The sequence below is a fragment of the Rhipicephalus microplus genome, chromosome X (genome assembly GCF_043290135.1).
Source record: "Rhipicephalus microplus isolate Deutch F79 chromosome X, USDA_Rmic, whole genome shotgun sequence".
Taxonomy (NCBI): Eukaryota; Metazoa; Arthropoda; class Arachnida; order Ixodida; family Ixodidae; genus Rhipicephalus; species Rhipicephalus microplus.
The window spans coordinates 36,654,497-36,677,687 of NC_134710.1; the positions used below are offsets into that span (position 1 = coordinate 36,654,497).

The following is a 23,191-nucleotide window of genomic DNA, read 5'->3' on the forward strand; positions in this document are numbered from 1 at the left end:
CCCAACCAATCGTTGCTTTTGAAATACCCGAAATAAAACCGAAGCAGACAAACCGAACAGCTGTGTTGCGAATTCTTTGTAAATTGGACACATCACATGCCTTTCACGCATCCCGCCCAGCACACGCGTAGTCCGAGATAGATTGGAAGTTACACATGTAAGATGGAGTCTTGGCCGTGTCGGGGTCTACCCGACGCGTTCTCGCTGACGTGGATTGCCGAGACGTCAGTGTTACGTCGGACCCGGACTCCTGTTGTAGCGTGGAGCAACTCCGGGTGAAGGAAACGATGCTCACGAGTTGGGAAACTAAAAACAAACCGATTTACTGGCACTTTGTAGAATTGTTTACCTTGAAGAAGGTTGGAATTCCGCAAACCACGAGCGGGGTGAATGAATCGTTAAACCAAGGTTCAGAGCGACTTCCTGCACATTGCAGCGTCGTTTTAAACCCTGTCAGGCTCCTCCTTCTCGATTTAAAGACCAATCACACACATGTCACCACCCACCGTGGCATCAGCCAATAACACGTGGTCACCGAATAGTCATTGCACTTGCTCACACAATGTTCCTCCGGTAAGCATCACTGAAGAGAGGGCAAGTGGTGTCCTTCACGGAGCAAGTTGGCGGATGAGTGCTTATGGCCGTCTTTCCCTGGAAGGCAGCAAAGGATTAGCGACTAAATCCCTTAGTCATTACCTGCGAGGTCGTTCAGCCGTGCCGCCTCCCCAAACAAGCCATCATATGGCAAATGCCTGTTGGGACGTTGGCTAACGGACCGTATATATTTCTTATGTGATTCTTAAAAGAGAAAAGTAGATAAAAGTGAGCCCCGTAACTGTCTGCATCACAGTGCGACACCTCAACAGTGGCTCACGAGGGAAGGGGATAAGGAGGGATTAAAAGGGATAGGATTAAAAGGTATAGAGATAGAGAGGATGAAGGAGAGAGCGTGGCGCAGGGACAGCGACACCCAGAAGATAGGAAAGATGGACACGGTCGCAGGAGTCCGAGGACGGGGCATCACTCAGCGAGAGCTCTTGGCGGCAGGAGATGGCGTAGGGCGAGCCAGTCGGCCAGAGCTGCGCTGTCGTCCGAGATCGCGGGGACACAACCGGTCGGCACGAAATCCAGACAGCGAGTCCGGACCGTATACAAGCTGCCATATTCTTATCCCTTTGTTGCTTCCCGCCGCTGGACGCGCGTTCCGAGAGAAAGGCACCTGGTTTTCAGGTCGGAGGAACGTGCCCCGGCTATGCTTCTCATGGAGAGCATATCGGCGACGAACTAAACTCACAACAGCCTCAAGCGGTAACTTTATTTGCGTTTCTGCGCGAGAAGCCTACCACACGTCCTGCTCTATTTGTGCGTACCTACGAACAGGTTAAAAATACACTAAAGAGAAACAATGACTTGCTTTACATGAAAAAAACTGCACTCTGAGAGCTCTAATGCCATTTGTTTCACTATCGTGAGTTCATTATTACAGGACAAAATCAAGGTCGAAGTTTCTTTTTTTTTTTAATTTCGCGCCGAAATCTCCGCGCGTGTCGTCAAAAATTTCGGAGTCTATTTTTTTTTTTTCATATTTTCGTGACTGTGGCTTGATGAAACTTTCTGAAACTTCTTATGTCGTCTATGGCACTCGCAGATGACAATGTATACTTTATTTATATCGATTAGAAGGTATACACGTAGGGTCCAGTAGACGCCTTCAAAATCTATGACGTCATGGCGTTTGCAGCGGGAATCTCAGGGTGGCGTCTGCACTCGCATTTGCTTCTCACGTGTTTTTTCGCTTAACCAGCGTCGTGTCGCGGTAAATGTGGCTTTTTAGGGATTGTGTAATTGTACTTTACTCATTCGCGAAAAATCGTTTCGCTCTTTAGTGTCCCTTTATTGTGCCATCGACGTATATCATGACCAGGACCAGAAAACCTGCCCTTCAGAAAATATTTTGCTAGATTCTCGACGGCATCGGGGTGGTCTGTAGAGATATGCGCTAGATGTCGTATTCAGTCACAACAGCGTCCGTTTCACACACAAAATAAGTGTAATGCGCCTAAAATTTCCGTAACACAATATTTCAATCTAACACTATAACTTGGGATACATCATTGGCGGTGTCACTGACTAATAGGAAAACGCACTTACGAAAGAGCACTTCTGTGAAGTGTTTAACAGCTTGTTTAACGCTACATGCGTCGCACACGGGTGTCAAGTAAGTTCGACACCAAACCTTCCGTGTGTAGACTTAAAAAAAGGTTCTAGGACAAGCCGCGCCTATTGAGGGCAGCCCTAGGTCGTTGCTGACAATGCCGGCCGCAATGACCCCGAAGCCACTGACGCCGTTGTCTATATATAACTTGAAATATTCCGTTTCGTCACCATTCCGTGTCCGCCCATAACACTCCGCGATTGGCCGAATTCTTCCAGGCCGTGCCCATTGCGCTTGTTTGTCCTAGGATGAAAATTAAGCCGCGAAAACACCTCGTCGCATTAATATACAACCCCCCCCCCCCACCCCCCCATTTTTTTCGTGGCCGCAACATACCGGCCGTCGATCCGTTTGTTTTTATTTCAGAACGGTCTTCGCCGCTATTTTCTGTTCTGTTTCGTAATATGTGGGCTCTCGCCAGATGTTTCGCACGTTTTTCAAGCTTGTTCAAGTACAGTAGTTTGTTTTTATCAAGAGCCGTGCACGTGGAACGTGGTGAAGTGAGCGGCCGCGGCTTCACTGCGCGTCGGCATTTTTGGCGGTTGCACACGGCAAAAAAGCCCGCCTCCGTCCCATGGTATGCGATAGGTTCATGGTCCCCTCGCGCGAAGTTGTTTCGCTCGTATAGCACAGCGATGCTGCAATACTGTAGACTTCAGTCACGTGCTTTAACTGTACCGTTCACATTTCGCAAGTAATAGCTTCAAACGCCGGGTGAAATAACCACGTAACGTTAATAATAGAGGGAGACAGGTTTATTTACAGAAGGGCAGAGGGGTCGGCCTGAGCGATAGCTCGCTCTAGCCTGCTACTCTACACTGGGGGAGGGAAAGGGAAGAAGAATGACTAATGGATGACGATGGTGAGATAGAGAGGTGAGTATATAGGATTCTTTCTAGCTGAGAAAGATTTTGTAGCTGCGCATAGCGTTAATAATAATAGTAATGATAATGATGATAATGAGCCTGTTTACGTCCACTGCATGACGAAGGCCTCTTCCTATGATCTGCAGTTAGCCAAATCCTGTGCGATCTGATTCGATGTTATTCCTGCGAACTCCTTTAATTTCGCAACTGCATCTGACTTTCAGCCTTCCACGACTGCATTTCCAAATCTCTCGGTAACTGTTCTGTTGCTCTTATCACTGTCCACCGGTTGTCTGTCCTACGCGTCGTGTGGTCCGCCAAGGTCTATTTCTTTTTATCTGATACTTATTTTTTGTTCCCCGACCCGTTCTGCCATCCTCCGATCTCGTAATGTTAGTCCTCAGGCTCATTTCTCGTTTTATTGTGTGCTGCGGGGTCGTCAACTTTTTCCCTGGCAGCTTTTTTTTTTTATTTTCCATGATTCAACTCCATCTATCAGAACTGCCAGTATGCAGTAACTTCCCGTCATTATTTGCAAGTGCCTGCTGAACGCGCTCCAGCTCATTGTTATTCTTCGCTTCATTTCCTTTCCTGATTGGGCTCCCTTGTTAGTAATGGTCATAGGATACATATTCTTGTGTACACTGCAGAGTATGGTTTCGGAGCGTGACCTCTTCCTTTTTTTTTTTTCCGCCAAGCTATTCAGCGTTACTTTGCTACAAAAAGTTGGATCGCTTGTTTGGCAATTCTCTCTTCGAAGTAATTAAAACGCACTTGGCCCTAAAGCGAATGTGAATGATTTTGCACAATTGATCAACGTTAATAAACCAATTAGGTGCAATTAGGAAAATACCCTGATTAGCGTCAGATGCACAGTTTGGATTTGCAAGCGGCATGTCCACTAATACTGCATTGTTGACATAAATGAAGCTATACTTCATAACTTTGAACAAAATAAATTCACACCCGGCATCTTTCTAGATTTCAGTAAGGCATTTGACTCGCTTTCTCATAATGTATTGTTAGACAAAATAGAATCGAATGGCATTCGTGGTGTTGGAAAATCTTTAATTCAATCATATTTTAGCAATATGTGCCAAGGTGGTTATATTCAATGAAAATAACTTGTGGTGTGCCGCAAGACAGTATACTTGGTCCACTGATGTTCAATGTTTAAATAATGATATTGTGCAGCTGGACACAACAGTTACATACGTCATATATTTGCGGACAATTCAACAGTAATCCTTGGTGGCGTTAACTTGGATGACATTGTAAGCAAATGAAATGATATACTTTCAAGAATTCCATCATGGTCCAGAATGACCCATCTTAAAATTAATCGAAATAAAACCAAAGCCATTGTTTTTCATGCCAAAAAGAAAGTACTCACTACCCATCAACCTTTAGTTCTTAAATCAGTGCCGATAGCTATTGTGAATACCTAAAGAATACGTAACATTTGCCGCTCAAGGTCAAACTTCAGATATATTATGTGCTATTTAATTCACATCTAATCTATTGCAGCTTTATATGGGCCACGACAAGCAAAGCAAACATATAAAGTCTGTACTCTTTAACAAAAAAGGATAGTCCGCCAGATTGCTAATATTGACCCGTTCGGAATGGCGCAAGGAACTTTCCAAGAATTTAATATAATATAATACGAGCTGGCAACCCTTACTCATTTCGCCTATTGCACACACTTTATTTCTCGCATAGGGCGATCTCCAGATGAAATAGCATTGGGCAGATTGTGTCCCCCTGCCTTGCACCCTTCTTGATTGGTATTCTATTGCTTTCTTTATGAAGCACTATGGTATCAGTTGATCCCCTGCAGATTTCTTCCAGGATGTTTATATATACTTCATCGACACCCTGATTCCGCACTGTCTGCGTGAATGTTCATATTTCTACTGAATCAAACGCCTTCTCGTAATCTATGAAGGCTATGTATAGTGGTTGGTTATATTCTGAGCATTTCTCTATTACCTGATTGAAAGTATAAATGTGGTCGATTGTTGAGTATTGCCTGCCTGAAATTCTGCTTGTTCTTTTTGTTGATTGAATCTTAATGTTGTCTTAATTCTGTTAACAATTACCGTTGTAAATAGCTTGTATATGACAGAGAGCAAGCTGATTGGCCTGTAATTCTTCAAGTACTTGTCATCTCCTTTCTTATGTATTTAGATGATGTTAGCATTCTTCAAGATTCTGGTACTCTCCCCGTCAAGAGACGCTTCACAAACAGGGTGGCTAGTTTTTCTAACACAACCTGGCCTTTGTCTTTCAGCAGATCTCGTGTTACCTGATCCTTACCATCAGCTTTGCCTCTTTGCATTCCTTCCAAGGATTTCCTGACTTCTTCTGCCATTACTAGTAGAATACCATCTGGGTTACTGCTAATTCTTACATTATGGTCGTGGTTGTGCCGGCTACTGTACAGATCTTAGTAAAACTCCGCTACTTCAACTATCCTATCCATATTGGTAGTTACTTTGCCTTCCTTGTCCATTAGTACGTACATCTGGTATTTGCCTATCCAACGCTTTGACGCTTGGCCTGTTCTTTAGAGCATGTTCAATTCTCTCCATGTTATACCTTCTTACATCGGATACCTTACGTTTATTGCGTTATTTATCAACCTTGAAAGCTCTGACAGTTCTATTTTGTCTGTTGTGTTTGAGGCTTCCATGCTTTGACGTTCCTAATGAGATTCTTCGTCTCCTGGGAGAGCTTGCTAGTGTCCTGTCTAACTACCGTAGCTCCAACATCCACTGCACACTACGCAATGACACTCGTCAGATTATCATTCATTGCGTCAATGCTAAGGCTGTTTTCCTCGATAAGAGCTGAGTACCTGTTCTGAAGCGAGACTCTAAATTCCTGTACTTTCCCTCTCAGTGCTAGCTCATTGATTGGCTTCTTGCGTATCAGTTTCTGTCATTCCTTCTTCAAGTCTAGGCGAATTCGAGACCTTACCATTCTAAGGTCACTGCATCGTACATCGCCAACCACTTCCACATCTTGCACGACGCCTCTGTGTGCACTCAATATAAAGTATTTTTCGTTCTGAATTTCGCCAATAGGGCTCCTCTATGTCCCCTTACGTTTCACTCGTTTTCGATAGAAAGTATTCAAGATCCGTAAATTATTGCGTTCTGAGAATTATATTAATAACTCCCCTCTAACATTTTTATTAACGATGACATAATCTCCTACTGCCTGGTCTCCAGCCTGTTTCTCCCTACTTTTGCATTCAAGTCTCCCATCAGTATAGTATGGTGTGTTTTTACCTTACTCATTGCTGATTCCACGTCTTCATAGAAGCTTTCAACTAATACGTCATCATGGCTGGATGTAGACGCTTATAGGCCTGTACCAGCTTCATCTTGTATCTCTTACAGTTTCATTACGATACCTACCAACCTTTTATTAACGCTATGACATTTTTTATGTTGCCAGCTATATTTCTGTGGATGAGAAACGCCAGTTGTCTTGTGTCAGCCAAGTCACGATAGCAAAGGACGTGCCCATTCTGTAGCACTGTACGGGCCTCATCTGTCCTAATTTCACTGTGCCCTATTGCATCTCACCTAACACCATCTAGCTGCTCTATTAGCACAGCTAGACTTGCCTCATTGGATAATGTTCTATCGTTAAACGTTGTCAAGTTCAGGTTCCAATGGCGGCCTGTCCGGATTCAGAGATTCTTAGTACCCTATGCTGCATCGCAGATCTGACCGCCGCCGTGGTCAGCTGCTTCGTAGGCGCTGGGAACTCAGGGCCGTGTGTCAATTGACGTATGCATGTGGGAGCTAGCGGCCAGATGCTGCACCAGGGTGGCCAATCCTTCTCCGCGCGTTACGGGTGGTGGTCATCGGTGAGGCCGTACCCCAAGCCTTTTAGTGCAATTTCATCATCACGTGGATTTTTTTTTTAATCCGGTGGGGAATTGCGTGGCACCGGGATTCGAGCCACGGATCTCTTGCACGTGAGGCTGGCACTCTCGCCATCGCTGCACCTTCGCGTAAGCATATATCATGTGTTTATTATGTTTTCTGTACGACTTTGCCATATATATGTAGAAGTTAGCAGTATTTCAAACAAACAAAATAAACAAATAAAGTTAATTGGGCAATGTAAGAGGTAACCTAACGAGACTCGCTTCAGGCATCATCTACGTGTACGAATGTGTAGCAGCACTTGAAAAGACGTCAGGTTCAATAGTTGCCTCAGCCAATCACGTATACCTTGGATGTGCTGGTCACAGAAGGAAAGAGGTGAAAAGCGTGCTGTCAAGGCCACCTTTCATAAAAAAAAAGAAAAACACATTCGTAATGATTGTCATGAGCAGCACAACCTGTGGTCTTCTGTGGTATCTATCGCATGCGCAGGTTCGTTCGGTTGTAGCAGTTACAATGCATACAGCGGGTGGACATCAGAGCTCTGTCTCCCTCGTGAAAAACATGCACGGTTTATTCTCTCTCGCGACTTGCTTATGAATGCGCCGTCGAGGAACAGCTGGCGCTAGCGAATGCAAGGGCAGCGCCGAGAGTGTGATGTGTTATGGTGCAGAGGGCGTCGTCGGCGGCTCAGCTCGAGCTATAGCAGCCCTCGCCGGCGCGTAACGAACGATGCGGCGTCCGAGCCCCGACAGGCGAAAGAGATCTTGGCGAGGTCGCTCGTATGCATATCTTTTCCGGTGGGGAAGTGGCGCTCGAGAGACAGCGTTAATGTCGATACGGACGTGTGACCACGTTTCAAGGTGACGGCTGCTCATGATGGTGGCCCCGTAAACAATGACAACGAGCCGCGAGTGTGTAATTATACATGCAGCTGGTTTTTTTTTGTCGCCATCAGTTTTCGATGCCTTCGCAAGACGCTGTGTACCGGCTCGCCAACTCTGCCACTGCTCCGCGCTCGCTCGATGGCTTAGTAGGCCGCGCGGGGTTCTGTGTGTGTCTCCTGCTTTCCCCGCGCCGCACCTCTGAAGGTCGCCCGCTCTATATCCGCAGACAGGCCACTCGTGAAACTTAATTGAAGGAAATTGAATCTCGGTCGTGTAACGATACAGAAGGGGGGGGCTCATTTTGTCTTCGCTGCGTGGCATTCACTTCTTCAGTCAGGTTGCGTACTCCAGCGAGTGTGACCACTCTCTAGGTCTTCTCTCTCTCTCTTTTCTCCACTCGTGACCTCCACGCCTGTAGCAGTCGACGCGTGCTCGTGTCCGGAGCGTTGGATAGCGGGCGATAGCCGGTCTGGCCGAGACAGCAGTTCTGCTTCGTACTGCTCCTACTGTCTCTTTCGGTCGCATGTGAAACCGGGCTTGACACTAAACGAGCTTGCTGGATCGCACACATTGATTGGTTCCTGCGCTATAGAGGCGGCTTATCGACAACGCTGCGCACGCATGACCCTTCGGAGCAAGCATTTTTCGTTGTGATCGAGTCGCATAAACAAGAAACACTTTTGTCCCCGTGTCGTGCTACATGTATTCCGCGCGCCTGTCATCCACCCTTCATGGCGGCTCTGTATAGGGGGACACGAAAACGACACGACACTTGTGTGACCCTGTATTTACGCTGTACCCTCCACCGTGTATCAAATACAACTAGCCTCATTTGCATTTCTAACCAGCGGTCCTTTACACTTAAACGATGATTTCTTTCGTTTGCGAGTATTATAGGAATCCCAAGGATGTCATCAAATAATCGGATAAGGGCAAAAGTGGAACGTGTAAAGAGAGAGAGAAGGTTGCTGTTTTGATCGTGCAGTGAGCGTAAGGCTTTCGTTACGCAGTATTCACATTGCCGTTGCTGGGTAAGCAGAGACCTCCGTCGCATATCGAGATGGGGGGAACGCTCTTTTAATGGAATGGGAAGGAGGTTGCGCATTCGCTCAGGGACGTCGAAGAGCTTTCCGCAAGAGAATACGCAAATCTGATAAACCTTTGTCTTGTTCTTGAGCAGCCCGTGCTTGATTTTAATAATTATAAGGAACAAGTTTGGCGGGAACTGGTTTATTGCATGCACTGATTTTGTGCATTGATTAGGGAAGCTGCAAAGCATAATGCGCGACACGCTGCGGTGCCTTAGCAGGTATATCGTTGCGCTGCCGAATACTGCAGGTTGTGGGTTCGGCTCCGTGGGCCGTGGTGTCCGCGTTTCGACGGGGCCGGAGAGCGCTCTTGTTCGCGTAAAATTATACAGGCACATTAAATAAGACTCGGTGTTCGAAAATAATTCGGAGCCCTTTACTGTGTGTGTTCCTCAGTACCATTTAAGTCGGCGGTTTCGCGACAGGAAACCTCGTAATCAAAAAATGTTTAATGTAATGCGCGTTTCTAACTGCAGAAACTGTCAGAACACGTGTTCATATGTGGCCTAAGATTTTCCTCATCATGATCAGCGCACAAAAAACACATGAAAGTGCACACAAGTGTGCTTTTTGTGCTTTTTTGTGCGCTAATCGTGCTGAGTACGTTCGAAGTAGCCTGGTTTGATACTTAACTTAGATGTGCTTGTTTGTTTGTTTACTTAGTTGAAATATTACAAAAGGATGATGTACTACGTGACTCCTTCTGAGTGGGTGCTACCATTGGTTGAACAAACTATAAATGATGACACTGCAAATATCACTCGAATAAGTTGCAGGGTGTTTATTGACATCGTCGAGGTGACAGAGTCAGAGACTGTCGCCAGAAATATTTGCAGGGGAGGGGGCGGCGGCCCCTTGCCCGTCTATGTGTTATCATGTTCGAGCGTACAATAGACATATCAAATGTGAAAAAGTCGGGAGGGGGAGGGGCAGTATTTGAACTTCCAAACCAGCCTAACTCTAAGCCAGTGAAGAAACTGTATACCTATAAGAGACTCCGTATCAGAGTGGTCTGGATTAATTTAGGATGCATGGGATACTTCAACTTGAATGTTAGCATATAAGTGCACGAACGCTTTTGCGTCCTCTTCCCTTTGCGAGTGTGGCCACCACAGTGGCGGATTCCACTCAGCAGCTGCGTGCTCGGCAGCAGAAAATTACCATAGCTACACCGTGACGCGATTTGTTGCTACAGGTCGTCGCGTTCTTTCTTTATGGGTAAGATTTGCATTTATACTCTTTGTATAGCGCGCTATGTGACGCATAATCTTCTCGTTATTATTATTATTACCGTTTTTTACATGAAACATATAATATAGGCGCGTAGCAGTAGGTTGCATAGCTTGCCCCGCCGCGGTGGTAGTGGCTATAAGGCACTCGTCTGCTGAGCCGCAGGTCGCGGGATCGAATCCCGGCTGCGGCGGCTGCATTTTCGATGGAGGCGAAAACGCTGTAGGCCCGTGTGCTCAGATTTGGGTGCACGCTAAAGAACCCCAGGTGGTCTTAATTTCCGGAGCCCTCCATTACGGCGTCTGTCATAATCATATATATGGTGGTTTTTGAGACATTAAACCCTATACTACTATTGTTACATCGCTTTCTCTTCTCAACTGCGGAACAACGATCGCTCAAGTAAGTGTATACATGTATTGTATTAATAAACGTTAGATCCTGTTGCCGTTTCTATCATTCGTTGGTCTGACCGCAATCGCCGTGCCTATACAGTGTCAGGCCTCGACAGTGTCGTCAGCCAGGTATTGCGTGTCGCCTCTTCTATAAGCGATATATGGATCGCAAGGTGCGTGCATCGCGTTCCCTGCGTGATTGTGGCAAGCTGTGAAGTTTATCGATATTTATAAAACATACTGTACCTTGTAAGAGCGACCATCATTTGTGGATCAACTATGTACTGGAAAATTGAAATGCCCGGCAGCACACAATATGATGCAAGCACAAGGTTCCGGTGATACACGAAATGGGGTATTGTTATTTTTTTGTGTTCTTGACGGACCAAACTTGGTCCTCGACGATGGTCGTGCGTGTTCTCGCGCCTTGTACAATTATAAATTATTGCCTTCGCTAATTCGTATTTCGAAGTCTTCGACTTTGCGCTCGCAGTTCGGCGTCGTCAGCTAACTTCGCGAGCTCGCGATGCTGTGTCTCTGAACGCATATACTTGCTGGACTATTTGACTAACTATAGTTTGATCACTTGATGGGAATCCGCCACTAGAATTGTAATGCGCGCGCCTCTTATTCGTCAAAGCGACGTCATGTGACCTTTCGGCTTAGGCAACGGATCCGGTAGGAGTTTTCTGCGGATGCTGACTATACTACTACTACTACTACTACTACTACTACTACTACTACTACTACTACTACTACTATTACTACTACTACTACTACTACTACTCCTACTATACGGCACAGGTTAGCGTAAGACAGCAGCCTCGCTGTAACAAAAAAGGTGCAACATTCCCAACTCAGCGCAGTGCTGCTGTGTGGTCGGTCGTCTTTCGTATATCGCATGTTTTGGTTTTCACAACGCATGCAGAACACTATTTGAACGACGTCGCGAAGTGTTCGGGCATTGATCGTGTGTCATCGACTGTGGAACCTTTTGAACATTCATATTCCTTTAGTGTATACGTATTCAGCGCGCATCTGCAGTACTACTGGCAGAAATCGCTCCGCGAAATCTGCACGCGCACATGTGATCGCTGCTTGTGGAAATATCTCTGTTGATGGAACTCGGCGCCTGTTGTACACACATGTCTGTTTCTCTCGACCTCAGCTGCAGGCTTCCCGTTCGTATAGACAAAGTCTTTACGTGCATTAATTCACGCTTTCTGAATGGAGATCGAAAGCTCCAGAACGGGCCACCGCTTATGAAAATATCAATATGCTGAGAATGGGGACATGTATTTTTACCTGCATAATGTAATTATTTATCATTTCCAGAAAAAGACTTCTACAGAGATAAGTGGCTGCTGCTCGTTCCAGAAACTTCTGGATTAAAAGTTCGGAATCGAGCATACTTTACCCTCGCATTTCGTTAATATTGTTGCGCAAAACGTGACGAGACGTGACTATTGTCGAGTGCATTTACACCGATCGAGGGAAATGAAGCGCAGTACGCATAGCGGACAGGCCAATGTCGTCTTCTGTACGCAGAATGTGTGACCCTTGATGTGCCGTATAGCATTGCCGCCGGCCGTATCGTCTTGGTGCATGTTCTTCAGAAGGAAGGCTTTCGACCTACGACGCGCACTACGTCAGTGGGTAGATGGGTTGGTCTCGGGAGAGAGGAACGATCTCATAAGTAGCGTCCGTTACCTGGTGGATGATACGGTAAGGAATCGTGTACCGAGATAACAACGTCGACGTGTCCGCTGTCGTAGAGAGCCTGGGTTGCTTGTGAAGCGAACAGCCTATAGAGCGGGTGATCTGACGTGAGTAAAAGTTCCATACGGACCAGCCCAGCTTGTGGTTCACGTAGGGGAGTTAACAGGGTGCCGCTCACGTGGTCGACACGAGTGCTATAGCGTCACGTGCGTATTCGTTAGGCAGAGGTGTAGTAGCCAGAAGTAGGGTGTCCAGTAGTGACGTCGGATCACGGCCACAAAGCATATAAAAAGGTGAGTAATTGGCGGTGTCGTCACAAGTGAATCCCAGTCATGGGGGTCAGATGAGACATGCTTTGAGAGCATGTCCATGGAGGTGCGATTTAGGCGCTCGTTGAGGCCGCTCGTTTGAGGATGGCTGGAGTCGTCAACTTGCGCTGCGTTGAGGAAGAGCGCGAAAGATCGTCGATTACTCGCGAAAAATTCGCGGCCATGATCGGTGAGCGATTGGCAAGGAACGCCATGTTGTAGAGTGACATCGTGGGTCAAAAAGTCCGTAACGTCAGTAGCAATGCATGGTCGGGAGTGCTGTAGTGGTGACACCTGGTCGCATGGCACTTGTTCCCAGAGTTTCATTCAATAAAAGGGCCGAGAAGGTCTACACCAACACGGAAGTAAAGTTTGGCAGGGATGGAGATCCGGCGGAAAGAGTCCAGCTGATGGTTGGACTCCTGCACCCGATTTTATACTATTGCTATGTAGCAATATCATAAAAACTAGGCGCTGTAGAGTTTGGGGTTGCTTAAGCAACGCATCACAATACTAACGATGTAAAAAACAAAGTGTGTAGAAAGCAAACTTGTTGTGACCGTTCGAGACTGGTCGAAGAATTCTAGTTAAATACTGCCGAGTCGTAGCTTCTACCGTGGATAAAGTTGAGCTAGCCCCAGTTCCGCTATAAATGGAGGGTGCCAGATTTGGCAAATGCTCTTTTTTGTGTTTTGGGTTTGGCGTGGCGCTTGATAACTCCGTCTCCCGATGAAAATCCTCTCATATGGAGCCGCACGCGAACGGGAACGAACGTTCCTGGACTGCGTGCAGAAAAAGTGGTGTAGTCCGGTGAACTTTTTGGCTCATTTTCCCGTCTCCGTGTTGCAAACGTATGAACCGCAGCGGAGCATTTGTATGCACGAGCGGTACGCGAGGGAATTTTTCTGATTCGAACATGCGGTACTTGTCTACTACAGCTGCGCGGGCCGCAAGTGAGGCTCGGTGGCGAAAGAACCTGCTGCGTGCGCGTCGATTGAGGAACGTCCCGATGCAGCAGCGGGAGGCCCCGGCGAGGGAGTAGAGGAGGTTCGCCCCCTCGCGCAGCCATTGGCCGCACACGGCGCCGGAAGCTGCGAGGGCGTCGTATATAAGGCCGTCCCGCCTGTCGTCGCGGTGGTTTTGCCCGTTTGGCACACGATGCGGACCACGGAATGCAAAGCGTTTCACGCCTTCAACGAGCACGACGTAAGTGATGCGGCACCTGGTGGGGTTGACGACACCATCCCCGTGAAATAGGAGAGGGCTTCCCGCGCCCTTCTCCACATTGTGCGTGACTGGGTCTCCCGATTTTCTTCCTTTTTTTTTTCTTTCGGCGCATTTTTTTTTTTTTAGTATTGTGCAACCACCCTCCCACACGTCGTGCCCATTCCAAAAAAGCGTCTGTTAAGTGGTGATTGCGAGCAGAGCATGCGCGACGCGTTACTCGGCGACTTTTCACTCCTCGCGTTAGGAGAGGGTGCGTTCCTGCCAGAAACGGGAGCGATGTTTGTCGGGACGGCATCACGCCACCGCGTCGTCGTCTACGCGATAACGAGGCTGGCCTTGGCTGCTTGCGTCACGCAGGAGCGTTGACGTGTCCGGGGGATCACCGGCGGCGTTGCGCCACCCAGCGTGCATCGGCACGCGTTCTCACTGACTCCTGCTGCGGCAACAGTGCTGCCGTTTTGCCGCAGCAGGAGTGTTTGTTGTCTTCGCAGCTGTGGCATTTTGTCGGGTCGTGACGAAGGTCTTGGGAGCGGCTACTTTCTCAGTCCCCGCGCTGTTAATTAACCGCTGGCAGGAACGCGCTGATTGACAAGCGTATCTTTCCGCTTCCTTAAACGCGACTCTCAGTAGACTACCCCGCCGTGAGTTCTCTGACAAGCGACAACCGATGGGCGTCGCGAAAGAGGCCGCCGCTTTTCGCGTGATGCAAGGAGATAGGAACGCACGTCAGCTCTCGATGAACGGGGAAGCGTGCTCGCTCGGTCCCGCTGTCTGCTTCATTGAGCATGCCAGAGTGCAGGCGGTCTGACGATTCACGCTGAACGACAGATGCTCTTTAGTGCTGCGGTGCTAGCGAATGCGCGTCCCCGTTGCGCTCTGTGAGGAAGAGGTCGAGTCATTCGGTATCGGCGCGTAATTAAAGGACTCGCACTGTTGGTTCGGACGCTCACGCCACATGGCACCAAGTTTTGTGAGGAGTTCTTTCTTTTTTTCAATCTTAACGTCAGTTGGTGCGTGTAGGCTGACAACTCGCTTATCTGCTATGAAAGTGGCTGACCTGTTAAAGGTTTCAGCTCGATTTTTTTTTTATTCTTCTAAGCGGAGTGTCCCGTTATCGCGGAAGATTAGGCTACCCTCTCCTGCGTGCCTAATGACCCCTTGCTCGCAGACACGTTCCAAGGACAAATATGCTAACCACTGAGCGGAGAGACGTAGACAGCTGGACGCTTTTCACTTATCTCTGAAACCCTTCCCGGTCTTATCATGAGCAACGCCACTGAGGCGTTGGGAAGTCGCCCTTGTTGATCGTGGTGCTATTATTTATGGTCATGGGCTGTGGCTCCAATTCACAGGCGCCTCGGTCTCTTTACACTGATTGCAAACTTTTACGAGCAGTTAAGGGCTGTTCTGCCGATAGAGATGGGGGGCTATAAAAAGAGAAAGAGCAAAGTAGGGGGGAAGGTGACTGTGCAAGATAATGAGCTGGAAAAAGAGAAGAACTGATTGGCTTCTAATAGAAAAGGTGCTGCGAATCTTCGTGAAATCAGGTGGCTCCTTCTGAGTGCGTGTTGTAAGCTAAACAGCAGGCATGCCCTGCGTTCAGTGTGCTTTTCAGCCACGAGGCGGTCGTCTCTCCGCGGTTTATTGTCGAGTTGACAACACGCCACCTGCAATGTTCGTACACGCATAAATGAGCACACCGTAGAAGAAACGCAAGGCCATTTTTTAAATTTGAAAACGCTGTTTGCCTTTTTTGCACTTGGCCAGTGTTCAGAGCGACGGTCAGGTTACGTTATCACCGTAATCGGCCTACCGCTAGCGGTGGATGATAAGACTATAGCACAGGGTATGGCACAACGCATGGCTACAAAATACCGAGCGAGTCCTTGCGATACTGCCAATGGACCTGCCGTTTCTTGAGTTGTAGTACTTGTCTTCGCCGCTGTTCTTTCGAGTGGAATACTACTTGTTGGCTTATCTGCCTTGATAAGTGAGGTTGACCCTGCGCTCATTTCGTGGCCTGAAGCGACGTAGGTAGGTGAGTGTACACGCATGCGCAAATCTGCGGAGCTTTTTTTTTCCTCCTTTTATTCTTCGGGTGTCGTAGATCTACTTGGGCGATGTGCAAGCTTACGTGCGTGCGCTGTTTTGAGAAATGCCTTTTTGCTGTGACCTTAATTGATGTATGAGCGACTTTACAAGGGCGGGAATGGGAGAGTATTTTCTTGTATTTTCTCTTTATTTTTTTTTTTTGAGAGTACAGACTAAGCAACGTACGAGCATGCCCTCAGCTTATAAGTATGCCGTGTGTTTCCGCGACGATTGAAAAGGATACATTCGAAATGTGTTATCTCTAAACAAGCTTCATATCAATTTGTGATAGAGGAATTCGCGCGATAATAGCTGGTAAAAGTGTTCATAATAAATGTGACTAATATACTTAAAAATGATTCAGCTGCATGTTGTGCTCGCCGAATCGGAGTCGGCCTGAACATAACAATTTGGCATCGCTTGTTTCGACAGATACACGAATCAAGAGTGCTTCGCAAAATCCAGTATTGTTCCAAGTGAACAGTTTCCTCCACTGTATTTTTTCGCAATGCAAGAGCGGCATACGTTAAGTAAAACTGCAATATGCCTTCTCTCTTGTTGTTCATCTCTCTCTCTCTCTCTCTCTCTCTCTCTCTCTCTCTCTCTGCAATATGGCTCAGCATTCTGAATCACTTTATTAAATAATAAATACCGTGCACCGTATTTGCAATGACCCTACATTGTAATGAGCGAATACGCGCCTGTTTTTTTTTTTGGTTGAGACACTACGCAACTTCACTTAAAATGTCAAGAACGTCTATAATACATAACAGGCTCTCAAAATGCATTTTCACACTACCGCTAAATAATGCTAAAGTGCCACATTCATTCCAGTCTAGCTCACGTCTGCATGCATTTATGAAGCTCTGCTTGGTGTATAAAACTGGGGCATTTGAGAAGCTGCATTGCTTTTCTTGTGCGAATCTACAGAAAGTTGCAATGGATTATGATGTGTTGTTTTGAAAATTGCTGAAGAAGAAAGGAACACTCTCCTCCTCCTCCTTTCTAATATTATTATTATTATTATAGTTTATTTTTTACTCTCTTGCAATATGCCTCATTGATTAAAGCGCGAAAGCAGAATTATCTAATAACTCGTGAGACAGCGTTTAGGTTTCTATTGGCGACGAGATCGAGCAATGTCGCCGCCTAGCGGCAACTGGCCGAAGCGGGGAAGTGTGGATTGATCCGTGCGTCGTCTGCTAGCCGCGTCGTGTTTCTATGTGGGTGCACGTCATGCACGTTCTCGAAGTGTGGTTTGTGCGGTCTTGTCAGCGCGAGTGTAACTGTTTCTACGTATGCCTGAAAAGACGTACGAAAGCATTTGGTCTTGCTTGGCTGCTAATGCATTGTAGTAAGATCAGTGAGTGCAACTTTTTAGAGACCTGTTTATTGTCGTCGTACACTCCATTTACCGGAATAATTTCAGTGTGGGTGCCGCTTTCTGTCTCAAGCACGTCGCCAAATGCTCTTGGTATCCTCCCCAACATGAGCACTATTAAATGGTACGGGAATGCAGCGTTTAATAGCCACTCGGATGTAAAAAAACGTTCTAAGTCATGTAATTGCGCGCTGTTGATAGGTGTACAACTACAGCACTGTAGTGACTGTAGTTTATTGATCATTCGAGGAGCGTTAGTTGAGTTTATCAGGCCATGGTGCCACTACATAGAAATATTACTATCACATAAACTGTGACACATCGGCACTTAAACTGTACTTAAAGCATAGTTACCGTGCGCAATCGTGGGCTTAGATTTAACAACAACTTAAAGCCCTGGCATTGAAAATTAATTCAGACGGCATGCCTTATATATAATGTCGTATGATTTCACTCATAAATTTAATCTTTTTTACATTGCCTTCAGCTTTTGTGTGGCATTGTTAGAGACCCACGAAAGTCCGTGGTCATTTTTTGTCTGAAAAAACAAACATGCTTGTCCCATTAAGCAGGCCTTTGTTGTAGCACTGTCATGCACGTAATCCATCGACGAAAGCTTTCTGCTGAACTGTTATACAAGATTTTTATATCTTTACTGGTGAACATGAGCGTACACGTGGTACACGCAGTGCAGCGCAAAGCGCTGTCAGCCACTATGCTTTCTTGACTACAGTTATCGACCATCCCACATTTCATCATGAACAGAGTGAGGGGAAAAAAACAACAACATGCGTACTAGGTGCGAACGGTGGTTTTGAACTAATCGCACAGATAATCGCGGGCTTTCTACGGTCTTTCTTTCTTTTTTGTAGCATGCAGATGACAAATATGTAAATAAGTAGTTCAGCTGAACGCTACAGCAGTGCGTAGCATATGGAACACAAGCTAACCACGTGCAAACAACTCAGCAAAGGCGTTTAGTGCGAAAGCGCGAAGAGAGTCACCCAAAGCGAGCATCCCTATGAAAGGCAGAATGCGCTTTACTCGCGGGTAATATTAACGTTGCATAGGCGTCGTGCAATGATTCAGTGGAGAAGAGCGTAGATATTAACAGTAAACTGTAGTCAACGCATTTCATCCGCCCACAAACGGCTCAGGCCGCACGCAACGAAGCGCCGCTGCGTGTATTTGTATACACGCCGCCGACCGCTGATCCCCACTTTCGCGGGGACGGTGCTGCCACCTATAGCCCGATCTCGCCGCGAATAGGTGGGATAATCTCATAGTTTTTTTTATTTTTCATATATATATATATATATCGCCCTCGCATAATTTGGGCACCCCGAATATTTTGCCAGCTTATATTTTACCGCACCCGAACACAAACAACGTCTCTAGACTAGTCTAGAAACGTTGAACACAAACTTGTTGACGGGTCGCCGGAACTGCTCGAGCGTTTGCCTCCCCCATATCATAGAGTTTCCCACAATACTAACTAGAGGGAACTCTGGCGCTAGTGTCTATGGGAGCTGCAACGCACGGCGCTTCAGCGAGCATGGGAATGGTGGGTAGAACACACATTTGTCTAATTTTCGTACTTCTGGCCTGCTTCTGGCTTCGTGTGTGTTCGTGTAGCTTGGAGCAGTTTTTTCACGAAAACATAAATTAGCGAATGTTGACCGTTTGCGCTTCACAACCTTATTCTTTTAGGCTTACAATTTCGAATCAAGTCCCTAAGTTGAAAAGAATTTGTTTTTTTTTTCTTTCAAAACAAAACTGAAACACAGCAATAAACGAAGCCGCAAGTACGATTCGCCGCCCGCAAGTACGAAGACTAGGCAAATGTGTCTACTACCCATCATTCCCATGGTCGCTGAACGATCGCAGCGCCAGAGTGCCCTCTAGTTAATTTTGCGAAACTCTATGCCCCATATCTCCCAATATCTACCACCGCTATGATGCACGCTCGCGTCACGGCGCAGACGACTTTCTGCATTGGAGGTGTGCCCGTCGCTCCAACTCTCCATGTTCTCTGCGTCCGCTCTGCCGCGCATGCTTGGTTGATTTCGGAAGTTTAGGTTTCGCCATCCGGCCGACGCGCTTTGACAGTTTCCTTGCGATGCGCTACAGTAGTTCTATATACTGATTGATTTATTGATTGATTGATTGATTGATATGAGGGGTTCAACGTCCCAAAACCACCATATGATTATGAGAGACGCCGTAGTGGAGGGCACCGGAAATTTCGACCGCCTGGGGTTCTTTAACGTGCACCCAAATCTGAGCACACAAGGGCCTACAACATTTCCGCCTCCATCGGAAATGCAGCCGCCGCAGCCGGGATACGAACCCGCGACCTGCGGGTCAGCAGCCGAGTACCTTAGCCACTAGACCACCACGGCGGGGCTAGTTTTATATACGGCGAAGTTGAACCTCGCTGTTGCAAATTTCGCCGAAGAAAACGGCAAGCTTGCCGCCGCAAAGCACTTCAAGGGGGCGTATACTTCAACGTGACGACCGGCGCGATCGGTACGCGAGAAAGCTTGGAAGGGACCCGCAACCAATATTTATGGATACCCGTTTTCTTGAGTGCAACGGAAAGCTTACCGGTCTGAGCTCGTAATCACGGAATGTTAACGCGGAAAAAGCCATACAACATTTATAATGTGAATTTTTGCGATTTGCGGCGATTATGCAGTCTTAAGGAGACATGCTGCAAACAGTGGATGTGATCGCGATAGCGATTATATGCCAGTGTAACGCCAAAAGTGTTGAAAAGTGAAACACCGATTACAGACGCGTAATGTTGTGTTTGTCAAGTCTGCAGTTCCGCGACCACTGCTTTCTAGCGTGTTAAATTATTTTACAGGAGTTACAGCACTCTCCCGGGACTTCTCACGCGAGTACTTTTGGCCGTGCACTGGCCGTTTTTTTTTTTTTCGACTTAAGCCAAGTCGAGCTAAGCCAAGTCTTCGAAAACGACGCGTTTACACGTGTGATCGACAATTCACGCATGGTATTTCACGTGCTGCCGTATAGTTGGACGGCTTCGATATGTCATCGCTTGACAACTTGAGCAGGGTTAAAAGAACAAATTTTGGCTCGCATGCGTGCGTGAATTTCGGACCCCTATCAAGTAGCGCCGTAGCGACATGCTTCGACGGACGACAGCGGTTGCGACGAATCCGACGGACCATCGCCACCACCAGCAGCACGCATGAGTGGTAGCAATTTTCCATGGAGCAGTATACGTCGATGGCATTTGGCGTGCCGCAACGATCGCATTCACAAGCTCGCGTGCTTCTTGCAACGCTACACGAATCGAGCTGCGCTTGCGCAACTGCACTTGTTTCCCTGCAGAGGCCACGAAAGCAGCGCCGATTTTCACTATCCACTTATTTTACCGTGTAAGGCGCATAGAAACAAACGAAAGTGAACAATAGCATGCACATTCAAAATTCAAGCCCTCACTCTGGTGCTCTTTAAGTAATCGCAGCAAAGTTATTGGGACTTCATATTTGTGGTTCATGGCTCTTGCGTGACATGCCGGTTTTGGTTACTTTTAAACGCGATTAAAAAATATAAATCGTATACTCAGATCGCGAAGTATGCTGTCACCGTAATTCACGCTCTTTTTCTTTCCACCGGAATCTAATCAGCCGTTCTGGTTAGTTGTGGGTCCCTTTACGAGCATACGCGCTTGCTAATGCAAGTTTCCTGCCATTGAAGGAGGCCTTTTCAATTATGTGCGGACGCTTAGTTCTTTCGGTATCGCCGAGTCGTGGGACCTAGTTTCTCCCAGTATTGTCCAAAGAGCTTCAAGAAAATGGGTCGTTCAAACGCGCTCGGCGGAACCAAGGATGATTCGCTTCGGTAGCGCGTTTTTTTTTTTTCGAGTTATTTGTCGCGTTTATAAGAGCTCCTTGTCTATCGTATAAGAGCTCCTTGTCTATCGTTTTTTCACACTTCGCATCAACGTACAGCATTTACTTTCCTTTAAGGTGTGTTGAATGTTTGTCTAGTGGCACTTTCAATGACTGTAAGCATTTTCGCCTGCATTATTGATCTCTTTCCCATTCATTTTCTGTGCTTTTGAGGTGCACATGTACGTGCGCGCCTTAATTATCCGCACATTTGTCTTCAAAAATAATTATTGATTGGCGCTTTTCCAACTTTAAGGGAAGACTAGCCCGTATTGTGCTGCATTATTTCGTTTTCATATTTTTTTTTTCGTGGGTCACACCCTAGTTCGACAAGACCACTGATTATACCAGCACAACTGCATAAACGTTAGAGCTGGCACTATTACCCAATTTCCCAAGTTTTCACGCACCACCTTATATTTATTTCAGCCCCAGAATGCCTATTCGCCGGTTATCGGCATTCAGCTTACGTTTAGTCGTTAGAATATTGCGGTATGCGCTTCAATTCTTCGTTTATGCATTCACTGTGGCTTTACGCAGCTCGGCTGGTGACCCCAAAGGTGGCGGGTTGGATCCCGGCCGCACCGGTGGCATTGCGGCAAAATGGCAGAGGCTCATATACTTTCCCATGTCAGTGCGCGTGAAAAAATACCAGACGGTCTAAATTTCCGGAGCCCTACACTAAGGCGTTGCTCGTAATCATGATGTGGTTTTGGGACGCAAAACACCAGATAATATTATTGTTATCCTTTATGCATTCTTGGAGCTCGGGCCCCCACTGGCCTCGGTGGTAGCCCAAGACTCAGTTGTGAATATGGGTTGCAACATTTGCAGTTATTTTGTAATTTTCTGTTTACGTTTCTATTCGTTGCCAATCATCTGTTGTGACGTGCCTTGTCAGGAGGTGGAAGAAACCGGTTCATTCGCAGATTGGAAACAGCGATCGATGTTTCTGCATAAATGTCAAATTTAGCGAAAGCAGTTATACGACAAGAATGGTGTAGTGTAATCTAATTAAGGGGGTATTACGTGCCGAAACCACGATATGACTATGTGAGTACGTCGTAGTGGGGGAATCGGGAATGATGTGTTTAGCACCCGAGATTCTTTAGCGTGCACCTAAATTTGTATGCGCTTCTTTGCACTTTGCCCCAATCGTAATGCGACCACCATAGGGCACTAAAGTTTCCGGAGTGACGACAACGCCGCGCCCGGCTCTGGTGGCAAGCTCTGGAGAATTTGAGGACAGGCGCGGTAGAGGGCGCAGGCGAATCACTGTGTTTGGAGTTTCTGTATATGAGAGTTGCCACACCGGTAGAACTCGCCGCTAGCGCCCCCATTCGCCAAGCGCGCTCACGTGCGCAAAAAAACGTTCATTTTAGGGAAAGCCAATTTTGCGGCCGCGTGGGTGCTGGCGACCACAGCGCCACTGGCGCCTCCACCACCGATGCCCAAGCAGTCCTGCGAGCCGATCCCGCTCAGTGTGGAAGTAATACCTCGTTGGTGTTGTGATTGCGTCTTGTGTTGTCCGTTTTCAGTGAACGCTTTTAGGGGAATACATACATGCTGAGATTGGTGGAATTATTAATTACTTTGTCTGATACGAGACAGTGAATTGATAGGTTGCATATACGCCGGACAATTGTGTCATTTTTCAGACAGCGACTATACTCTACAGCGAGCGTCTGTTACTTCCAAATGGCCTATATAAGCTTAACGACTGGTGCGCGCATTAGCGAATGAAAGTTAATGCAGACATGTATATGCTCATGATGCCTAGTGCGCGCAGTATCATAATTTATTGTGCATATACAGCATAGATTCTGGGCTTATTGAAACAAATGTTCCGTAGCCGGCTTGGGCTCGAGGATCTGCGTCTTTCTCCGCTGTGAACCCGTTTTGAGGAAAAGAAAAGAAACGAGCAACCCAGAATTTCGCGCGGAAGTGAGCAAGCGT

At 47.0% G+C, this 23,191-nt stretch overlaps 1 protein-coding gene across 3 annotated transcripts in view; it reads left to right on the top strand.

Moving 5' to 3' along the window:
• The window catches only part of Nt5b (5' nucleotidase B), a 116,731-nt gene that overhangs the window by 64,274 nt on the left and 29,266 nt on the right, over positions 1-23,191 (top strand). The window contains exon 1 of one of the 3 annotated variants that reach the window (XM_037426802.2): positions 13,673-13,819. The exons of the other annotated variants lie outside the window; for them this stretch is intronic. Within the exon in view, the coding sequence (XP_037282699.1) occupies positions 13,772-13,819 (48 nt within the window). The 5' untranslated portion in view covers positions 13,673-13,771. Of the gene's footprint in view, positions 1-13,672; positions 13,820-23,191 lie in introns of those variants that run through there. 3 annotated transcript variants of the gene reach the window in all.